A 23217-nucleotide genomic window follows, 5' to 3' on the forward strand; every position below is an offset into this window, starting at 1 on the left:
CGTCCTCACAGCCAGGTAAGTCGACCTAAAATACGCCACTTCAGCTATGCTATTCACGTAGCTGAAGTTGCGTGTCTTAGGTCGACCCCCCGCTGTAGTGTAGACCTAGCCTTGTAGGCCTTGTCTGCACTGGGTTATTTTACACCAGCATATCTGCATTTGTGCAAGTCCCTAGTGTAGACAATCCAGGCCCAGTTAACCCTGACTTGTGCTGGCACAGTTTCATCTCAGTGTGAAACTCCAGTGTGGACAAGCCCTTAGTACGGTGACAACTCCACTTTATCTAAAAAATTAGTTTTATAAAAACAAACCCTTAAGACCCACAGAAAAATGTTCCCCGTTATTCTTTTAAATTGCATGGAAAACACTGTTTGCTGCCTCCTGAAGAACACTGCAAAAGAAGGGGCTACATTTTGTTTTAATTTTAGAAAGTATTTGCTTTTGAGGGTTATTGATCCAAGAGTGCTTGACTGTTTCCGTATTCAAAAGAGTATTAATAAAGCTGATATTCTTAGTTAAATATTTTTTCTTATGATAGTGATATTGTGCAATATAGGGAAACTGTTAAATGCTTACTATTTCCAGTCCATTTTTACATTATTTTAAAAAATATATATCTGCTTACAAGGCAGGTGTGGCAGAGGGGGAGGGGGAGGGGCAGGGCTTGGACCCGTTCTGGGCACCACCAAAAATTATACAAACCTGCTGCCACTGAGGGTGAGCAAAGATAAAGGTGGGCAGAGAGTGGTCAGAGTTTATGCCCTGCCCCCCACAATGCACCAACCAGCACAGCTGAGCCAGCACAGAGAGAGAAATAAGCAGCACCAGCAAAGGTCTGGCACAAATTACTTCCCTCTTAAAGCAAAGGAGAAGCAGGAACCAGATTGTGACTCTCAGAATCAGTTGGTTTCTACCCAGGTCCTGGGACAATTCAGCCCTGCCACACACTCCCCTGACTCAGGTTTGATTCTAGCTAGTGTCTTGACCAAGGGCACACAGCAGATCAATTGGAGAGTTAAGGACAGAACCCAGATCTCTTGTCTCTTGCTTCACTCATGATGCCCCTCTTAAAGTAAGGCTGGCAAATCTAGACATAAAAAAAGATAATTTAAGTCTTGCAAACGTTTTTATTCTTTGCCCTTTGTGACACACATCCCTCAGCTCCTTCTACTGGTTACGATGCTAGGCCATTCAGTCACAATACAAAGGAATTCAGATTAAGTTTCTGGACCGTTTACAGTAACGAGACATTTTATCATAAAACAAAGCTATTTTACTTTAAAAACAAAACAAACAATCTGTTCTCCTTACTGTACCATTTGATAAACTCTATGGAATCAAACTTGCCTTTACAAGAAAACTGCAAAGATCTGGTATATGTCTGAAGAACTAAGAATATAGTATTCAGATATACCTGCCACTATTTTAGCATCTCCATTTAGTAAACAGGGCTGGTTTGCTACTATGTGGTCCTTGCTTCTTTGGAGGCTGATCCTGCAAGATACTGTGAGGGATCTTTCCTCAAATCCCATTGACCTCAGACCCTGCACCTGACACAGCTCTTATGCTTAAGGCTACAAGCAGGGTGGAGTAGGGCTGATGTAGCCAGCCCTATGCCACTCAAGGCTTCCCCTTACATCAAGGAAATCCTTAGCTAGCTACTTAGGCCAGCTTTAAGTCTGCTTTGCATTTCTGGCGCAGTTCAAAGCAAATTTAGTGAAGGTCAGAATCTGGCCCCATATTCAAACACTTCACCCTTTGACTTGATTGAAAGTTTTGCCTTGAGTAGAGACAAATGGCCCATCCTGCAATCCTACTGAGGTCAAGGAGACTACTTGGGAGAATAAGGGTTATGTGTGAGTAAAGCCAACAGGATTTGGCCAAATAATATTTATGCCAATTAATGTTCTTTATAGTGACCTACTCTTCTTTGGAATTGTGTAGTTCGAATATCTCTGTATTAGATTGCAGTTTTCATTTAAGAAGTATAAGACTGGACTTCTCAGTGAGATGAGAAATTAAATTACTGTTTACATTACCTTTTGTTTTCAATACAATAGCCGGTGTGTAAAACACTTTCCAGAAGCCCAGCTCCCTAGTCACAGATTTTAAACAAACAGTTTACCTTAATATATATTTATAGCTGGATTGTGTGTGTGTACATATATATTTATTCATTCATAAGCATACACAGTCCATCTATATCAACCTGTGTTCTAAGATGAAGTCAAAAACCTTTGCATTAAATTATTTTAAAAAGGATTGACCATCCTTCACAATACTTGTCCAATATGTGGGAAAACAAGCACGAAACAGCCCATTAATTTCAGATTAAACTGGACAACACACATGAAACAGCATGAGAAAATTACAGACTAAAATAATCTGGTCCTTTACAGGTACAATATTTTGCATACACCATTCTGGTGTGTAGAATATTCATGTTACACCATTCCATAATATTGTGATTTTTAACAATTTTTTTCCCGAGTAAGAGGAAAACTATGCTACTGAATGGTTGACAGAATTAGGTCATAACTGAATGCATTTTAGACATAATTGTACCATACATAAACTGTTGCATCACAGATGGAATATAAAAATATATACCACTGGATATTCAATCACAGGAACAGTATATTTTTGGAAATCACTGCACTACCAGTGCAAGTTATTAATTTCTTTGTCATGGGTGCGAAAAAAAGAATTAAAATCACTGAATTGTCAAGATACAATAACTCTTTTTCCTTGGAGTCAGATGAACATCCTTGGATAACTGACATGAATCGCACCTTGATTCCGACGAGTGTTCATGCTCAGAATGCTGTGTATTTAACAGGTGTATTAGCGCATCCTTAGCCACCATTCCCATGGATGGTGATCCTCCCCCTTCACTCTTCAGTACAAAATAGTCATTGAGAAGCTTTGCTCCTTGTGAAATAGCAGTTTGTGATGAACCAATTTCACTAAGCAGCATCTCCCATCAGATGCAGATAGTTCTTTGACTTTGCCTCCACATGTGATAATTTTTTGCTTGTTTTTTTTTTAAAGCCACAGACTGGGATACACAGAGAAACAGAAGATAAGCATAGTTTACTCAGCCTAGTCTCCATGGTACTCCAGATCCACAGTTGGCCATTATTCTTACTGCATACGTCTTTCATATACTGTATTACTGCTTGGGTTCAAAGCTTTCCTCTCCTTGCTATTCTTTTTACCAAGCGTCTCTGTAGGCTGACTTGTCCTTGCTCGCCATCCTTTGTTGTTCTCAGTCTTTAATGATGATTTTTGAGTTAAGAGCTCACTAAAGTGTAGATCATGCTGAATGCAAAAGAGAAAGAGCCAATATGAAAGCGTCCCTTTGAAGTATGCAAAGCACTTTGATTTTTATAACCTTTACCCTCCATTCCTAATTTTTGACTCTAATGGCCTATGCCTTCCTTTGCTATACTGGCTCACATTCCTTCCATCTCTCTCTATAGCAACTGAATTATGGTGGATTCAAGATTAGTATCAGAAATCACTCGAGATGCTATGAATTCATTAGCATTTTCCATCATACTACAAGCTTCGTATGAGCTTAATAGTGTACTTCTGATATCTGAGTCTGAAAAGTGAAGAAAATAAAACCACTCTACTAGTGTGTTTGATCTTTGAAATTTCTGCCAGCCATTCCCAGAAGGAAAAGCAGGGTTTCCACTGAAATGGTGTTGTTTCATTTCTTAAGAGAAAAAAATCTTCATGCAATGGAGGAAACATCAAAAATAAAGAGATCAATTGGATAGGATACATATATCTTAAGTGTAACTCTGTATAACTATGAAATCGTATTATACTACCACAGACCTGCTTCATTGTATCTCCATCTCTGATAATATAGGTAGGGGTGGCATAGGTGATTCTGTAATTTACACTAGATCGCTTAGGGCCAGATTGCAACTGTAAGTTTCTGTCCATGTTTTAGGATGACAGAAATGAGCGGCCCCAGAGGGAATTCTGAAACACTGTAACTAACTGATTCTAGTCTGCTGGCCAGTACAAAAGGGTGAAGGTAAAGGTACGATGGCTCTGCCTTCCCCAAACAGGCCAAGGAAGGGATGGGTGAAGTTAGCACTGCCAGGAGAGCTAACAAAGCATAATCCCCGTCCTTCCCACTCAGACGGTATCTGACTCATGCCAAGGGGAGCAGATGGGTAAGAGGGGGGAGGACCCTTGTGCCTTCTCACACAGATTTGGCCAGACATAATTTTGCTCTTAGTAATTACTTTTCAGTTTAATTGCCACAAATTTTAACATGCAGCCTGTAGCATTTAGACCTCAGGATAATGCTGTAATTGACAAGTGAGTAGATATTACATTATCACTATTGATAATCAGGAAGGGACATTCAGCCTCCCACAGCAGCGTACTGATTGAACAAGCCCCATCTTACAAAGCATTATGCAACATAAGGGTGTTGGAGACGGGGTACTGGACATGATCCCAGCTATGAGAGGAGTAGAGGGAAAACTAAAATAAAATAACTTAATTTAAAATTAAAAGCATGAATTTGTGTTGTCAAGCTGCTTTAATGTAATTACATGGCCACTACCAGAAAAAGTGCAAGGATCATGCAGGTGTCTCCTTAACTAGACATGATCCCTGCATATTCCTTGCATCAGCCATTTGCATCTCTGCCCTTAGTAAATGTGAGAGTGTAAGGGGGAGGAGTGGGGTGGAGCTGTCCATGGACCTGGAGTCTTTCCTTGACCTACAGTGACCTTCGGATGAGGCCTTATCTATCTAGCACTAGAACTATCTTTATAATGCAAGGTAGGCTGGCTCAGGATAGGCCACGGGAGAGGTACTGCCAAGTGCACCTTACTGCTGCAGACCAAAGCAAGCATGCTAGCTGCTCAGGTGCACCTGCAGCTATTGGGCCCCCGTTCTAGTGCTCTTTTGAGTGTTAGGTAAGAATCAACTCTCATAGCACAGGGCAGGATTTGACCCTAATATTGTATATTATTAACAGCTGATGTAACTTATTTGCTATGATATCAATATAGAGTGACATCCATCTAAACAGACTATCCAAAGGACCAAAAAAAAAAAATTAATTTCCTAGCAGAAATAGCTCTTTGACTGAAGGCTGAACAAAATTGTATTGGAAACCTTGGGGCTGCACTGGGCCCCAGTTCAGGAAAGCATGTAAGTACATGCTTAACTGTAAGTCCTATGACCTCAATGGGGCTTAAACGCATGCTTAAGTGCTGTTCTGAACAGGGATGTTGCCTGAATCAGGGACTGAAATGGTTGCTCCAGATAAAGGGAATGAGGCTGCCTGTTCTTGTTGGTCCATAGTGCAAGCTTAATTTTTACTTGAAAAACAGCTCCGTACCACTTCCACATGGGAATGATTAAGCTTACCAGTAAAGATAGTAGAAGAAGGAAAGGAGATAGAAAGCTAGTTTACACCATGCTTCTTTCTGACAGTAACTCAAGGTGTCTGCATTCATGACTGCAGGTGGATCATATGCAAGCTCTGAACTATCCGCTGGGCAATGGAAATACCTGAAAGAGCAAGAGAAAACATCTGGAGTGACACTAATATTCTAAATCCAATTTTTACAGGTTGCAGGTCCTCATGCCCCAGATCACTAGAACAGAGTCAGGAAGAAATCCCATCTCCTCCCATGACATAGCAATCCACAATTAGGTTCAGTTTGGAGGTTTTAGATCAGGGGTCGGCAACCTTTGGCGGGCCGGGCTGGTTTGTTTACCTGCTGCCTCCACAGGTTTGACTGATCGTGGCTCCCACTGGCTGCGGTTCACCGCTCCAGGCCAATGGGGCGGCGGGAAGTGGCGCGGGCCGAGGGATGTGCTGGCCGCCGCTTCTGCCGCCCACATTGGCCTGGGACGGCGAACTGCAGCCAGTGCAAGCCGCGATCGGTCGAACCTGCGGATGCGGCAGGTAAACAAACTGGCCCGGCCCGCCAGGGTTCTTACCCTGGCGAGCTGCGTGCCAAAGGTTGCCAACCCCTGTTTTAGATCTTCCTCTGAAACATATGGCATTGGCCATTGTTGAAATCTGATACCAATCTAAACAGACTACTCATATATCCCTGTAGCAATTAATTCTTGTGGACTCCCTATGTTCTATTAACTGTTTAGAACAATACATTCCATCCTCCTTATGTGACTGTGACTTACTCTCTAATACGAATATGTTATGACTGGCAGTCTTGTCTAATGGTCAGAACAGGTAATCAAGATTCCTGAATTCTAATAGCAGCTACGTCACTGACTAACTGCATGACAACAGGTAATTCTCTCTGAACCAATAAGCACTTCAGTTTATCCATCTGTAAAAAGAATATAATAATACTTGCATATCTCATATGTAGGACCCTACCAAATTCACAGCTGAAAAATGTGTCACAGACCGTGAAATCTGGTCTCCCACCATGAAATCTGGTCTTTTGTGTGCTTTTACCCTATACTATACAGTTTTCACAGGGGAAACCATCATTTCTCAAATTGGGGGTCCTGACCCAAAAGGGACCCTTACTTCTGTGCTGCCTTCTGAGCTGGGTGGTCGGAAAGCGGCGGCTGTTAGACAGGTGCCCAGCTCTGAAGGCGATGCCCCGCCAGCAGCAGCATAGAAGTAAGGGTGGCAATACCATACCATGTCACCCTTACTGCTGCCTTCAGAGCTGAGTGGCCGGAAAGTGGCGGCTGCTGATTGAGGGCCCAACTCTGCAGGCTGCAGCGCAGAAGTAAGTATGGCAATACCATACCATGCCATCTTTGCTGCTGCTGGCAGCAGCTCTGCCTTCAGAGCTGGGCTCCTAGCCAGCAACTGCTGCTCTCCAGCTGCCCAGCTCTGAAGGCAGTACTGCCGCCAGCAGCAGTGCAGAAGTAAGGGTACCAGTACTGGAAACCCCCCCTAGAATAACCTTGTGACCCCCTCACAACCTTTTTGGGTCAGGACCCCTACAATTACAACACCGTGAAATTTCAGATTTAAATAGCTTGTAATCATGAAATTTACTATTTTTTAAATCCTATGTGAAATTGACCAAAATGGAATGTAAATTTGGTAGGGCCCTACTCATATGGCATGCATTATATGGCTTAGTTGCATTGTTATATGGCTGAAAAATTTGCCAACCACATAATCTTTGAATGGAAAATGACTTTTCTACACAAGGGAAATTTCCATATTTGTTGAAAATGTTTGGGTTTTCAACAAAAGCTCAAAAAAATGAAGAAAAATGTTGAAGAAAAGACATTGTTTTTGTCTAAATTATTTTGTGAGGAAAAATAATTTCCGGATCAATTCTAGTTAAATGCTTTGAGATCCTTAGATGAAGTATTATTATTACTGTTAAAAATACAGTATAGAAACTAATATATGGAGATTGATGGGATCAAGAACTGATTATATTTACATGTTTATTTAAAAACCCACCCATCCTTTTAAATGATGCAGAGCCAGCACATAGCCAACTTGTGGAACCAGATGTTTAACCTCTCATTAATGCTAACCATGTCCTCTCTCCCTCCTTCCCTTCTAGCATTTGTCACACTCACTCATCTTTATATAGACTGCAGATTCTTCAAAAGGGGCCATAGGTGAAATTCTGGCTCCATTGACTTCATTGGGGCTATGATTTCTCCCCACATCTTCCTGTGTCTTTGTACAGCACTTGGCATAATGGACCCTGATCCTTACTGGAGGCATAATAATAAGAGTAATAGCATACATACACAGACATCTCTGCAGATAAAGATCTACTACACTCCCCCCCCCCAGCATGACTATAAACACTCGCCATCCACAAACAACATTTTTGCCTTGCACATTAAATATAATTTTCACACTTGCCAGACACCTGTTCTTGTGACACTTGAGGTGTTCCCCTCTGCGAAAATTGTGCTGGAAATACTATTAGCTTTCATGTGTTCAGTCCCACCAGAGAGAAAGCACATTGACAACTCCATCAAGCTTTTGAGAATTAGATTGTCACTCTAAACTCAGAATAATACACTGTGCCATTCCACTCAAAATTACTACTGAGCTTTTGTAGCAAATACTACGAGAGAGCTCCCACTCTTTAGTTCCAAGCCAAGAAACTCCTAATTATTTTCTTCACTATAACACTGCTATTCGCACTGCTACACAGCAGTTGGTCTCTGCTACATTCTTTAGCCCCCCTGATATAAAGAGACCCAGACAAGATAAAAATCATGTACGTCTTTTAAAATTTTTATGGGAATGTAGTGCTACTGAAAGGTGCTATACTGACAGCACTGGAAATTAAAGTCCCTTAGTTATCCTAAGGACAGATGGAGGACTGATTCTTCGCTAGGGTGCACTGGGGGCTTGGCTACCAGGGAGCTGGCTGCAGTTCCCTGATCCTACATTGTCTGGCTCTAGCGTAAATTAGAGCTGCTGAAGAGAAACTTTACCTTAAGCAACTAATTCTTAATGTCCCCAAGTGACCTTAACCAGTGGAAGATCAGGCATAGAGCAGCTCCACTCCACCACATCCCACTCCTGCAATGCCCCCTCCCTCCCACTGTGATGGGATGGGGGAGGCTGCCTCTGCCAGTTTTATGCTAATGGAAAGCTTGCCTGCAGACAGCTACAGCCAGAATCCGGCCACTCTGCAAAGCCAGAGCAGCACAAAGTGGCTGGAGAAGATCAGAGAATCTGGCCACAAGTAGGGTTGCCAACCCTCCTGTTTTGGCTGGGAGTCTCCTGGAATCGGGCTCGATTGCCTGGAGGCTTCTGAGGCCAATCCAGGAGATTTTAGGGCACTAAAAGTCTGGTGGCGCAGCGGGGCTAAGGCAGGCTCCTTGGCTCCACGCCACTCCTGGAAGTGGCCAGCATGTCCCTGCGACTCCTAGGTGGAGACGCAGCCAGAGTGTCTCCATGTGCTGCCCCCACCCTGAGCACTGACTCCGCAGCTACCATTGGCCGGGAATGGGGAACTGCGGCTAACGGGATGGGAGGTGCCTACAGGCAGGGGCAGCACGCAGAGCCACCTGGCTGCCCTGAGCATAGGAGCTGGACATGCTGGTCCCTTCTGGGAGCCACCAGAGGTAAGTGCCACCCAGCCGGAGCCCGCACCTTGCACCCTCTGCCGCATCCCAACCCCCATCCCTGAGCCCCCTCCTGCACCCAAATTCCCTCCCAGAGCCCACACCCCAGAACCCCTCCCACACCCCAAGCCCCTGCCCTAGCCCCCTCTCGCACCCATACTTCCTCCCAGAGCCTGTACCCCAAACCCTCTCCTGCACTCCAACCCCCTGTCCCAGCCCAGTGAAAGTGAGTGAGAGTGGGGGAGAGTGAGCGACAGAGGGAGGGGGGCTGGAGTGAGCAGGGGAGGTGGCCTCAGAGAAGGGGTGGAGCATGAGGTGGGGCCCTGGGGAAGGGGTGGGGCAAGGGTGTTTGGGTTTGTGTGATTAGACCCTTGGCAACCCTAACCACAAATACAGAGAGTGAAAGTGGAAACATCCCTCAGACTCCCCCCATCAATGATCCACAACCCTGATGGAAGGGTTGAGAGGGAAGTTTCATCTCCACGCCCATTCAATCCCTAGATAGCAAGCTCTTTTGGGCCAGGACTGCCCTGTGTCTGTATAGTGCCTAGTGCAATGGTTAGTTTCACTTTCATCTTCTAGTCTATTTCATTTCCTAGTTCTCATGCACTACTAGGCTGCTGTAGTATTTGTGTTCCAACACTGTATAGGAACAGTTAATTAACTTAATCTAAGATTTAAAAAAAAAAAGATATACTGCTTTCCATAAAAATATTTCTTTTAATATTCAGGTTTGTAGAAACTTTAAAATCCATTCCATCCTCTTCACTGGAACCTGAATGCCTCATGTTTTCCTCTTTCTCCAGATTGACTATTAAAATTCGAGGCCCTTTCAGCTTAAAAGTATGAACCCACAGCAGAACTGAGTTTCATCTACGTATGCAACTAATGGTACAGAAAAGGAGATTGGAGAAAGAAATCCATCCTTCGTGTTACTGCTGTGTTTTCATTATGCCATATGCATGCATGTTGATTGGGCAAATGAGAGTGACAATAGTCCAGTACATAGAAGACAGCCTTACCTCCAAAAGTGATAGAAAACCAGAGGAACATTCAGCCCCAGGGTTAGCCATTCCTGAGCACACAAGAACATGATGCAGAAAAGGCTATGGATAGAATACTCAGGCAGCACCAGCTAAAGAAAAAAAAAAGCAGAAGAGAACAGGAAATCACCTCTGTGATTTTTATAGTTTAACACAGCTTTTCAAGAGACTAAGCATATCTGCAAGTCTCATCGGTGTATGTGCCTGCCCCGGGTGCATCTTAACTGAGAGGCAATATGGTCTAAAGAAATGAGCACAAGATTGAATGCTGAGTTCTAATCTTGACTCTACTCCAATGACATATTGCGAGACCCTGGATAAGTCACTTATCCTCTTCTTGCTTCAGTTTCCCCTGTCTGTAAAATGGGGATTATAATACTTGCCTATCTCACTGGGGTGTTCTGAGAATAAATGAGTGAATGGTTACAAAGAGCTATTCAAGTGCTACGTATTATAACTGAACCACTGAAAAGTGGAGATCTAGTACTGAAGTTTCACTTTTGTTTGGGATTTAAAGTGCCCTTGAAAAAAACAGAAGATTGTTTTCAACTATTTTGATTTTCTATAACAGGATTAAATCACTGGGAGACTCATGTATATATTAGAGAGCAGTTTGAGCCAAAATCTTGTGAGAAGGGAACCTTGAAAAGTCTCTCCTTAGTAACAACGTGGCTCCAAGTGTCAGTGCTCTTTGGACCCAAGAAGTGGGTCATTTCTCATGAGAGAGAAACTGGGTGGACATTAGAAACGCTCCCACCATCAATGCTGGTGGAACTGAATAGGTAGCAACAGAGAAATCTAATTTTAAGGAAGAAAGGCTACTGTAGACAAGACCGTAGAGTCCTGTCACTATCTCTACTGCTTTCCTCCTTTCTTAGTTGGTCTTTTTCTCTCATTTTCTCAGGTGCTGTTTTTTACAACCATAAAGATTCACTTGCCGACAGCAATCATTTCTCACCAGGCAGAAACCTTTGTAGGCATCTTGGCTTCATCTCTTGCAGTGTCTTGGAGCCACCTCAGCTCCAAGTCAGGTTGCACCACAAAAGGCATTTGGAGTTTGGTTGGTAATAGTTCAATGGACCCTGTCAACTGCCACAGTGACCCCTCTTTTTAGCTATATCACTGTATTGTAATGGAGCCCAACCTTTTTCTTTTTTTTTGGAATCTTTTCATCTCACAGTCACAGAACTTTTATTTATCTTTGGTACTTTTGCCATAGCAAGTAACACATTTAGAGACATCTTATCCTGTGCCAGTAGCTTCAATTATAGTACCCTCAAAGCTCTATCTCTTAAGCCAGTGTTTCTCAAACTTTAGTATTGGCGACCCCTTTCACACAGCAAACCTATGAGTGCGACCCTCCTTATAAATTAAAAACACATTTTTTTATATTTAACACTATTATAAATGCTGGAGGTGAAGCAGGGTTTGGAGGTGGAGGCTGACAGCTCGCGACACCCCCCCTCATGTACTAACCTTGCGACTCCCTGAGGGATCATGACCCCCAGTTTGAGAACCCCTGTCCTAGGCAGATGACAAATCATGGCCCAACTATACAGTTTGATTCCAGACTCAGGTAATTTATCACTGCTGCTTTTTCCCCCCCTTTTCAGAATTTGATTTATAGTATAGCGGTAACCTTTCTAGCAAGGAGGATTCATCACAGTCACAAATTGTAGATACAAAGTGCTTAATGGTGGACATATAGCTGGCTAAGCACCCTAGCATTGAAAGTGGGTTACAATTCCCATATACCTGTTCTTAATAGCCTTTTTAGGGTTTTAGTCTTTTAAGTGATCCATTATCGGTAAAATGTACAAAACTGGTAAATCTGGAGGGAAACTGACCTCACTGAGGCTACATGGGCATAAGGCAGGGCAGGATTTGGCCACTGGAGACCAAAGTCCTCTGTTTATCCAGGAATCAGGATTGCCAAGGCCAGTAGCAGTGCAAGTTCCCCCCACCACTTCTCGGAGAATATGTCTGTGAAGAATGTGGGAGACATCTGTATTATTTTAATGAATATTATGTGTACCTCTGTATATTTAATTATCGTTATGCTGTTTGCTACCCAGTTTCAAAAGGTTAACTACTGCAGGAGCTCACCCTCAAGGAGGCAGACAATGGCTGTAGATAACCTACTGACTAGTACTTAAATACAGGTATCAATTCCTTTGAAGTTTTACCTCCACCATGCTCTGATCAATAGGCTGGCTGGTAACCGTGGGCATGGGGGAGGGAAGAGGACGGAAATCCAATTGGGGGAAATGAAACAAAGAATTGTGGAGGGGTAAAAAAACCTCAGTCCTGAAGCTGAGAGGGACACACAAGGAAGCAGTGAGTGCTGGGGAGCAAACTGATGTTCACTCCCTGAGACTGAGGAGTCTTGGATAAATTAGACGTAACCTTTAGGTAAGACAAAAGCATGTAGGCTGCTTGTTGTTTTAACCCTTTTCCCCAAATGCTACATTCCTTTAGATGTATATCAATAATATTTTGTTTTGAAGAAGCTGATCTGAGTCAGTGTGTCACCTACTGGTCACAGCCCCCCCAAAGGGGATCCATGCAGGCAGCCAAACACCGTCAGGCCTGCAGACTAATCATCTTTGGTACACAGAATGTGATAGCCTGGAGACGCGGTGTAAAAGTGGGGTGAGTCAGGGGACTCCGCCCTGAGAGAAGTGAAGGTGCAGGACCCATCATTTGTACCAGGTGCCCTTACAACAATTACAACGTACAATTTAATATAGACAGAAAAAAATCGCTCATCTCATCATAAATACCTAATCTCCCAGTGCACCAGATAGTGCAGAGACGCACGGACTCTCCTCCTCAGAACTCTAAGAGAAAAGAGAGCCTTGCAGCAACTCCAGAAGTTTACAGATCTGGGCTCTGCTGGACTATGGCACGGGAAGGTGAGTTTCAGAGTCAGTCTCCCTTTCAAACAATACCCTGCCAGCAGCTCCCTCATTTTTCTAGCAACTTGAACTCCCCCACTGCTGCAGATGAGCTACCTGAGGCAGTCTCTCGGGAAGCTCAATCCCAAACCACTGGGCTTCTTGTTTTCTGTATATATGTTGTTGTTGTTCTCTTTACAAAACATCCCTGGCTTTTTATATAGTTATTTGCCCTTTTGTCATTATTCTATTGCATAGGAATTGATTTTTCTTGTATGTGCCAACACTTATAGCACATTACATCATTTTCATGGGAAATGAATATTCTAACTTGGTCCACTGCTGAATAATGCCATGTTTGAACCGACACAGAAGACAGATTATAGTAATTACAACTGTAAAAGTGTAGTGGTGGCGGAATAAATATTACAAAACCTTCCTTGTTACTAATGGATCCTGCACCTATGGAAAATCACCTATCACAGCCTGTTCACCCAATTATTGCTAAGTCACTCACTTAAGTGCTAAGAATCTGATACTAATTAGAAGCCCTTAGCTCAGAGCTAATGCCCCGGAATATCCCAGTGCAATTGGAAACTCCACAATTTTTCCACTTCTCGAGGAGGACCCATTGCATCCCTGTGAAAGGCTCCCCCTCTCCACATTATTACCTCACACCTCCGATTTCAAAAGCCCTAAATACCAGACACCATTCCTTCTTTCAGAAAATGGCTAGATGGGATTCCCTTCCAAGCCCATCCATGCCATTCTTTATCCAGCTGTTAGGTGACATAAACTATCCCAATCCCTCTGAGCCTGCATCCTCCCTATCATTCCCATCCTGAGGAATAAAAGGGGAAAGGACATGGAACTGGAAGCTAGGTCTCCTTCATGTGACACAAAAACTGTTCACTAGCCAAGTGGAAACAAGTCTGTTTACGTTAAGAGTAGATTGGTCCCTTTCCATCCATATAGCAGCAACAAGCAACTGCAAATGTTTCATATGCATAAAATCAGCCAAAGACCCAAATCTGGGCTGATGTAATAAGGTGCAACTCCATCAGTGATGCTGCATCAGTTTATACCAAGTCTGTGTTTGGCCTAGAGACTCTTTTCCCTTCCACCCACTGTAACTTCAACTCTTTTTATCCTCCACACTGCAGGAACAGTCAGTGAATGGACAACATCCAGGTCCCCCCAATCCATCTCCTGTGGGAGTCTGGAAGTGTCTGAAGCACCTCCCTGATGAGGTCTGTGCTGAGAAGTTTGCCATTTTTTCCACATGATCACTTACTAAAGCTGAGTGGTGGAATTTATCTGCTTTCATGTCAGTGGAAGAAGGGAGGGGGAGCGGAATCCATGGTTTTCAGAGCAGAGAGTTAATTTAATTTCACTTTAGAGTCCATCTTAATAGAGCTCACCCAGTGCGAGCATGGGTTTATTGAGAAATATCAGTTGCCAGATTAAAGCCTTTGTGAGAATAACAACAAGTGATTACCCTATTTAACAGCTATTAAATTGTGCTAATTGCAAGCTACAGACCAAGCTGGAAGAATTCAGTGCAAACTACTGGAAGAAAATGAACTGGATTATACAGAAAAATAGTGGCACTTTGGAAGTGTGTGCGTTGCTCTGCAACGGGCACACATCTGGAATGCATACACTGTAAATGTTTGCTCCCTTTGTCACAGGCACCGAGACGGTTGATGAACTGTGTATAAACACACCACATTGTATATATATTACATTTTAGCATTTGCAACAATCTCAAATATTTTATTCAAGTGCAAGTTCCCCTCTTGCGACACCCACACCTGTCTGGGTGTCTCTCCAGCCCACCTTAAATGCCATAAGCGTGGGGTGACCATATGTCCTGTTTTGGCCAAGACAGTTCCTTTTTTAAGCCCTGTCCCGACATCCCAATTTTTTGGGCAAAACTGGGCGTTTGTCCCGTTTGCTCTTGCCGACTGATTATCAGTTGGTAAAAGCAAACTGACAAATGCACAGTTTTGCCAAAAAAAGTGGGGTGCGACCCCTTGTGGGCCATGGAGGAATGTCGTGGGGAGCGAGCGGCAACGCTAGCCCCGCGCAGGAGAAAGGGCTTAGTTGAGCAGCTTGGGCCAGGCCAGCACCGCACGGGCAGGCAGCAGGGGGTCTTGGGCCAGCCCCATGCATGCGGTTGAGAGGGTGGGCTTGGGCCGGCCCTGTGCGAGCAGGCAGTGGGGTGGTGGGGCGCGCTCAGGCTGGCCCTGCGGGTGGTGGTGGGGGGGAGAGGCCTCACGCCAGCCACGTGAAGTGGGAAAATTTCCTTTGGGAAAATATGGTCACCCTACCCAAGCAACACAGCTTCCACCACTTTCTTTGGGAGGCTGCAAAAAGTGGTTGGCACTAAGAACAGGTTTGACCGAGGCCCCTGGGTTGCATGCTTACGAAGTCCATACTGAGCCCATGACAGGACTTATAGCTTCCCTCCTCCAGCAGAATCCCCAAGAGAGTGCAGGTGACATCAACACCAGCTTTGTTTTCAAGTAATTCAGCAATAGTGACAAAGGCTGGATTGGCAGCCCTGGAGATGGAAGTCCTCTAATTATCTGCAGTATAAATACATGCCTGGGGAACAGAGGTGCACGCTTCCTTGCACTGCCTCACCAATGTGCCTCAGTCAGGCAGGACCTGGTTATGGGGCGAGAGGATGATTCAATCCCCAAACCCAGCCAGTCTTTGGCCATTTCTCTGAGATTGGCAGCAAGATTGACAATTAGTATCACATCCATTCATTAGGAACTGGGAAACCACCATCTCATTTCACAGACAAGTTCATATTGATGAAAGGGCCTCAGGGATCAATAAAATGAAGTTCAAACATCTGCATAGTACTGGAAGGGCTCTAAGGCCACATCCCTGGGGTCTGCCTGAGGTTGGCAGTTTCATGAACATCAAGTAACATGCTCACAAGAAAGACACCGACATGTCTCAAGTACAATGAATGTCCACCTGATGAGGCAGAAGCCCAGTGGGAAACTGAGCAGGAGCTGTAACCACTTTCCAATCCATTTAATAGGAAGAGATGTTAACTCAATCCACTTTACCTATTGTACTTATTTTACTCATTTGCATAGAGCCTCTACTTTGAGGGATTAAGAGTCTGATCCTGACTCCACTTAAACTTGCATTGAACTCAATGGGAAGAGAACCTAAATCTTTTGTTTGGATAATATGCAAACTTTTATTTTCTTCATATCAAACAAATCTGTCAGGTTAGTGATTCAAAGTTTGTCAGTAACTTATACACAGCTCATCAGAGAATCAGGTGTATAATTATGTTCCTGAGAGCTGCTTAGGAATCTGTTCTCAGGAGGCCATTAGAAGCAGCGTGGTTGCTAACACTTATTTTTGGCACAACTTTGTTCCTATGTTGCTCTATTATCACTGCAAGGAGACATATTTAAAAGAATCCATTCTGGCTTGCTGTGTGAAAAGTACTGGAGGAAGCAGACACAAGAGCAATAGCTCAACGGACCTACGACATTAGCAGTGGGGTGATTAACATTGTCTTGAGTTACAAATGAAGAATATGAGCTGAACACATGAAGAGAGGACCAAGAGGTGAAGCTTTTCACAGGGCTAGATGACAATAGAGATAGCAAGTGTCCCTAGGTCTGGATGCTCATCCAAATTACATGAATTACACATTTGTGCCAGAAACCAGGACTCCCTTCCAGTCATGACAGAGGCATGGAGTAAGGATGCAGATGACAAGGTGAGGCACCGAGGGGACACAGTAGACCAGGAGATGGAGGACATGAAGTGGGTGTGTGGCAGTGCTTCATTTGTGCCAGGGCTGATCCATGGCACCTCTGAACTTGCTGTGTCAGTTATGAAAGTAAAAAAATTGCTTGAGTCCAGCACCTGTTTCATTACAAATTAAGTACTGGTGTGCAGGGCACTGGGGTAGGGCATGCCTGGGTGCAGTTGGCTGGGGTGGGTATGAAGAGGAACAGGGAGAGGGAGTGTCATTTATCCATGTTAAAATGTTGAAACGCTTCAAATTTTGTATGTGTAAAACACAATTTTCAGCATAGATAAAAACTCAAGTTGAGTAGGACCCTACTCCCTGTGAGTGGTCCCAGTGAAGAAAATGGGATTACTCATGGAATAAGATGCTAGTCAGTGAGTAAAGATGAAAGAATGTGGCTCTTGATAAAAAACACATTAAATCACAAGTAGGCTCCCAAAGTGCATTTCTATTAAAGAAGATAACAAGAGAGCAAAGCAAAGGTGGCCTGCCCAGTGTAAACAAATGGGAGTGATAGTGAATGAGGAAGGATTATATGCCAGTGTGGAATTAGCTGTATCCCTTAACTCTTCATTTCCAGACTTCCCAGATTTTTGTAATGGTGTCTACGTTTTGTAAAAATTTCAGAACATTGATTCTGGGGTGATATCTGGACGCCACTGAAACACATTGCCAACTTTAACTATATGAGTTTTTGTGAGCATTGTATAACTTTTACTCTACTATGCCTATAAGGTATAAAATAGGTGTTTATTAATAAAATAACCATTAACCTCAATCCTTCTGATAAGGAAAGAGGGACAAACACTATGATCTTAGTTGGTTATCTTCCCATCCTGGTATCTGCCTCCCTGCCCCTCTACCTGGAGACGCAGTCTCAGACTCCCTATTAAAGGACTGTATTTTGTTTAGCACCTTAATCCTTGCAAAAAACATTTTAAAAAAGGAGGATGCAGAAAAGCAATATTGAGTAATTTAAGAGAGTGATCTCTACAATACAATGTTTAAATACTGATGTGATAAATATGATTAATAAGCAGGTTCCCTTTCCCCAAAGGATATTCTCATTGCCATGGTGGACATCTTGCCATGTTAGCATACATACCTGCCACTGCATGAAAGGATTTAATCTCTCACAGCTCACAGGCAGGAAGGATGGCCTTATGGTTAAGACCCAGGACCAGGAGATTTGGATTCTATTCCTATGTCAGCAACTGACTTCCTGTGTGATCATGAGCAAACTACTAAACCTCTCTATGCCCCAATTTCCCATCTGCAAAATGGAGTTACTTTTCTCCTACCTCAATCTGTTATGAATCTGAAATCATTAGTATCTATAAAATGCATTTTGAGTCTAAGATGGAAAGTGTTATCAAAGCACCTAGCATTTTTTAATTATCTGCAACATGCACACTGCTGTTTCCACAGTGACTTTGGGCTCAGTTGTGAGCTTCCTGATGTGTCTGTGAAGAGGAATGAAGAAACACGAATCTGTCCCATCCCGTTTCCCGTCCCCTCCCCACCCCGACTCCTCAACCTGCACTGATCTGTGTGCATGGTGAGAGCATCAGCTGTGGGATTGCCCCTCTCTCTCCTTCACAAGTGGGAAGGGAATGGGCAGAGACTTGGCTTCATCTCCATCCCACCAGCCCCAGCATGCTGGACAGCACAGCTGAGCCAGCATGGAGGGGGAAGTAAGCAGGACCGGGTATATGGCTGGCACAGCTTCCTCCCTGGAGCAAGGGGGAAGCTGAAACAGAATTGTGACTCTGGGTCACAGCTATGGGCTGCTCCTTATTAAGGCTTGTGGTAACCATACAACCTAGCCCTTTGTGATCTATCCCTTCCTTATTCACCTATGCAGGCACAAGAAGGATGTAGCTTTTCATTATATTTTGTTAAGCACTCAGAGACCCTGAGGTAACAATACCTAAAAATAAAAATAATTATTTTCTTAACCTTTGGAAAATGCAGAACTCAGCAACTTGCAACATTTCACTGAAAATAGTTTGATTTGTGCTGGCAAGGTGCATACATAAATCAATTTCAATGATGAATGAATTGCCTACAAACAAGGGCTGGACTTTCTCTAGATGCTATACGTTCTTTCTGCACTGGTTAAGGGTCACTTTCCCAGATAGGCAGGGGTACATTCTATCCATTCATTTAAAGCTCAGGTGATCACTCGACTATTTTAACCTGAGCTCACAGCAGATAATAGACCACTTATCCATTTGATTTGACCTATGCTATATGACAAAATACAAACCTACGAGACTGGCATATTTATTTCTTCATTGGTATCAGTCTGTCAATGACTTCTTTCCTCCCCACTGGGGAGGAAAAATACCCCAAACCTGAAAGATCGTTTTTTCTTATCTATTATGTAAAAACCTTAGACTCAGGCTCAAAAGCACCTTCCTTCAAAGCTCTGATATTTCTGCTTCAAACAGACTTGTCATTTAGCTTTAGCTTTCTTTCTGTCTTACCTGAAATAGATGTTACAATAAGGCAGTTATTTTGTTCCCTTTCTCTTTATGAAACATGATTCAACATGCTTCAAAACAAAAATGAACTGCGTGCAATTAACTCAGGCACAGGGATACCATTTACAGGAGCCTAGAAAGAAATTCTTGGATGGTATCAATGCCCTGCAATACGTAAATTACTAGTCCTCTGATGGGGCAAGAGCTTCCTTGTCAGTTATTTAATAGGCAGCAGGTTTAAAACAAACAAAAGGAAGTATTTTTTCACACAACGCACAGTCAACCTGTGGAACTCCTTGCCAGAGGATGTTGTGGAGGCCAAGACCATAACAGGATTCAAAAAGAACTAGATAAGTTTATGGAGGATAGGTCCATCAATGGCTATTAGCCAGGATGGACAGGGATGGTGTCCCTAGCCCCTGTTTGCCAGAAGCTGGGACTGGGCAACAGGGGATGGATCACTTCATGATTACCTTCATTCCTTCTGCAGCACCTAGCGTTGGCCACTGTCAGAAGACAGGATACTGGGCTAGATGGACCTTTGGTCTGACCCAGTATGGCCGTTCTTATGTTGTGCCAACCCTGAGTGAATGGGCTTCATGTGGGGCGGGGGTATGCACAGGGATGGAAGAGGTGAAATCCTCCTCTGAAGTTCCCATATAGCTTCCCCTCCAGGTCCCTTCCAGCACCACCCAGGTGGTAGTAGCAGCTATGGACCACTAGGCTTCTGTTACATGGTGTTTCTGGCAGATGGGTCTACCTAGTTTACAGCCCCACAGCACCTGATTCCATTGTCCTCCAGAGGAAGCTGCTACACAGCATTGGAGTTTGGTTCACAGAGGTTGTGGAATTCCCCCTACCTGGCCTCTCTGTAGATTGCCACCCATGGCACATTTACTGTGTCTTGGTGTTTGTGGACTTGCAATAGAGGGGGCGTGGTTTCCTGCATCATGAACTGATGATCAGAGTAAAGTTGTGCTATGATAAATATTCTCTCTAAGAGGATTTGGACTAGGGAGACCAGATTTTCCAAGTCATGACATATGTTGCTGGAGTGGCATGAGGTCACTCCAGTGATGTTAAGCATCAAGGAGATGTGCACAATCAGGTGAGAGAAAAGGATTCCTACTTCTTCTCTACACCCATTTCTTTCCCACTCCTTTCCTGCCACTATTTGGATTTGGGGAGGGAGAAAGCTCCTTGGAAGCTCTGGAGGGACGACCAGGTATCAATCAACATGAGATAGACTTGAATGGAGACACTCTTGGATTGCATATGCACTCACCCAACCTGCTGTCAGTTTCACCAGCTCAGCAGGCCAGAGATTCCTTCAAAGGGAAGAGTCTTCGGAGAGTTTGCAAAAACGTGGACAAACACACTGAGTGAAATCCTGGCCCCGTTTAAGTCAACAGGGAGCAGAATTTCAAATTATTTTTCTCAAGGATAGGTCTTGAAAGCTTGGACATTTCTAGTTTTCAGGGACATTTGAGTGCCCTGGATTTGACTGTATCCTTGTTTTTATTCAAGAAAAATTAACTTTAAATAGAAATGTTTTACACATGATAAAACCTGATGGGGGTTTTGAAGCTGCTCAAGATATCACCTGACAGTGGAAGCCAGAATTCTATTTAAGGGCTGGATCTTCTCAAGCTGGAGGTTGTCTCACTGGCTGACAACAGGAAGACTGACAAGGATGAGTGTGGTGCAGGAGAGTCCTGGGATTTTGAATGGACATTAATCAAAATGCAAAGGGCTCTTGGAGTGGTGAGAATACTGGAAGGAGGTGTGTGTTATTTTTGCCTAGATCTGCAACTATTGTGCTTTGTCTATGAGTAAAGTGTATCTTTACTCAGAGACAAAGTTTAGAATTCCTTTCTACAGTCTGCATGTTCCCTTGTTTTAATTGTTACAAAGTCCTTAAATGGATAAACAGTAACCCAGAATACCCATAAGGGTGTGCTTAAGCTGTTGGGGAGACTTGCAGGGGTCAGAACTGGTATTGGGGCCTATGACAGCTGCAACGTAGAGTCCCTCTCATAACTATAAAGGGAAGGGCAACAGCCCTCCTGTGTACAATACTATAAAATCTCTCCTGGCCAGAGACATCAAAATCCTTTTACCTGTAAAGGGTTAAGAAGCTCAGGTAACCTGGATGACACCTGACCCAAAGGACCAATAAGGGGACAAGTTACTTTCAAATCTTGGTGGGAGGGAGGCTTTTGTTTGTGCTCTTTGTTTTGGGGGTTGTTCGCTCTTGGGACTAAGAGGGACCAGACATCAATCCATGCTCTCCAAATCTTTCTGAACAAGTCTCTCATATTTCAAACTTTAAGTAACAGCCAGGCAAGGTGTGTTAGGTTTATCTTTGTTTTCTCAACTTGTAAATGTTCTTTTTGCTAGAGTGGTTACTTCTGTTTGCTGTAACTTTGAACCTAAGGCTAGAGGGGGTTCCTCTGGGCTCTTTGAATCTGATTACCCTGTAAAGTTATTTTCCATCCTGATTTTACAGAGATGATTTTAACCTTTCTTTCTTTAATTAAAAGCCTTCTTTTTAAGAACCTGATTGATTTTTCCTTGTTTTAAGATCCAAAGGTTTGGATCGGTGTTCACCAGGAAATTGGTGGAGAAGTCTCTCAAGGCTACCCAGGGAAGGGTTATAGTACTTGGGAGGGAGATATTCTGGGTGGGGAGGTAGACAGAGTTTCCCAAATAACTCATAAATAATTTGGGTGGTGGCAGCAAAACCAGATCTAAGCTGGTAGTTAAGCTTAGATAGGGTTACCATATTTCCACAAGCAAAAAAGAGGACACTGGGGGGGGGGGAGGAGCCCCGCTCTAGCCCCGCCCCTGCCCCGCCCCATCCACTCCCTCCCACTTCCCACCCCCTGATTGCCCCCCTCAGAACCCCCAAACCCCCCCGCTCCTTGTCCCCTGACTGCCCCCTCCTGGGACCCCACCCCCTATCTAAGCCGCCCTGCTTCTTGTCCCCTGACTGCCCCCTCCTGAGAACCCCCTACGACCCTACCTGTCCCCTGACTGCCCTGACCCTTATCCACACCCCCACCCCATATTCACAGCCCCGCCCCCAGACAGACCCCCGGGGACTCCCATGCCCTATCCAACTGCTCCACGCCCCCTGACAGGACCCCCAGAACTCCTGACCCATCCAACCCCCTCTGCTACCTGCCTGCCTCAACCCCTCTCCACACCCCTGCCCCCCGACAGCCCCCCCAGAAGCCCAGACCCATCTAACCCCCCCTGCTCCCTGTCCCTGACTGTCCCAACCCCTCTCCACACCCCTGCCCCCCAACAGCCCCCCCCAAACTCCCAACCTATCCAACCCCCCCTCGCTGTCCCCTGACCAGGGCCGGCTTTAAAGAGCCCAGGAATCGGGCTGCACTCCGGCCGGAGCTCCGGCCGGGGTTGCGGGGCTTGGGGCCAGGCCGGAGGTGCTCGGCCGGGGCTGGGCCGGCGCGCTCGGCCACAACCAGGGCCGGCGCTGCTGGGGCCCGAGCCGGGCCGGGCTGGGGGTGCTCGGCCGGGGCTGGGCCGCGTGCTCGGCTGGAACCAGGGCTGGCGCTGCTGGGGCCCGAGCCGGCGCTGCTGGGGCCCGAGCCGGCCGGGCTGGGCCGGGGGTGCTCGGCCAGTGCCGGGCTGGCGCGCTCAGCCGGAACCGGGGCCGGAACCAGGGCCAGAGCCGCTGGGGCCCGAGCTGGGCTGGAGCCGCTGGGGCCGCCAGGCGCCGCTCAGCCCGGGCCACACCTCCCTGGAGCTCTCCTCCTCGCGCCCCCCCGCCCCAGCTTACCTGCTGCTGCCTCCCACTTGCCCCTGCTTCTTTTCAGACTTCCCGCGAAGATCTGATTCGCGGGAAGCAGGGGAGGGGGAGGAGCAGGTGGGCGGAGCGTTCA

General features: G+C 44.9%; 1 protein-coding gene across 2 annotated transcripts in view; it reads right to left on the reverse strand.

The window, feature by feature from the left end:
• Positions 1–3233: 3233 nt before the first annotated feature.
• Positions 3234–23217, reverse strand: part of CNIH3 (cornichon family AMPA receptor auxiliary protein 3) — a 69255-nt gene continuing 49271 nt past the window's right edge. For both annotated transcript variants that reach the window (XM_024209258.1, XM_024209257.1), the window contains 3 exons: positions 10110–10222; positions 5407–5550; positions 3234–3321 (listed from right to left, as the gene is read on the reverse strand). In XM_024209258.1, the coding sequence (XP_024065026.1) occupies positions 3294–3321; positions 5407–5550; positions 10110–10222 (285 nt within the window). In that variant the 3' untranslated portion in view covers positions 3234–3293. The remainder of the gene's footprint in view (positions 3322–5406; positions 5551–10109; positions 10223–23217) is intronic.

The sequence above is a fragment of the Terrapene carolina genome, unplaced genomic scaffold, assembly GCF_002925995.2.
Source record: "Terrapene carolina triunguis isolate 2854851 unplaced genomic scaffold, T_m_triunguis-2.0 Scaffold406, whole genome shotgun sequence".
Lineage (NCBI taxonomy): Eukaryota > Metazoa > Chordata > Testudines > Emydidae > Terrapene > Terrapene triunguis.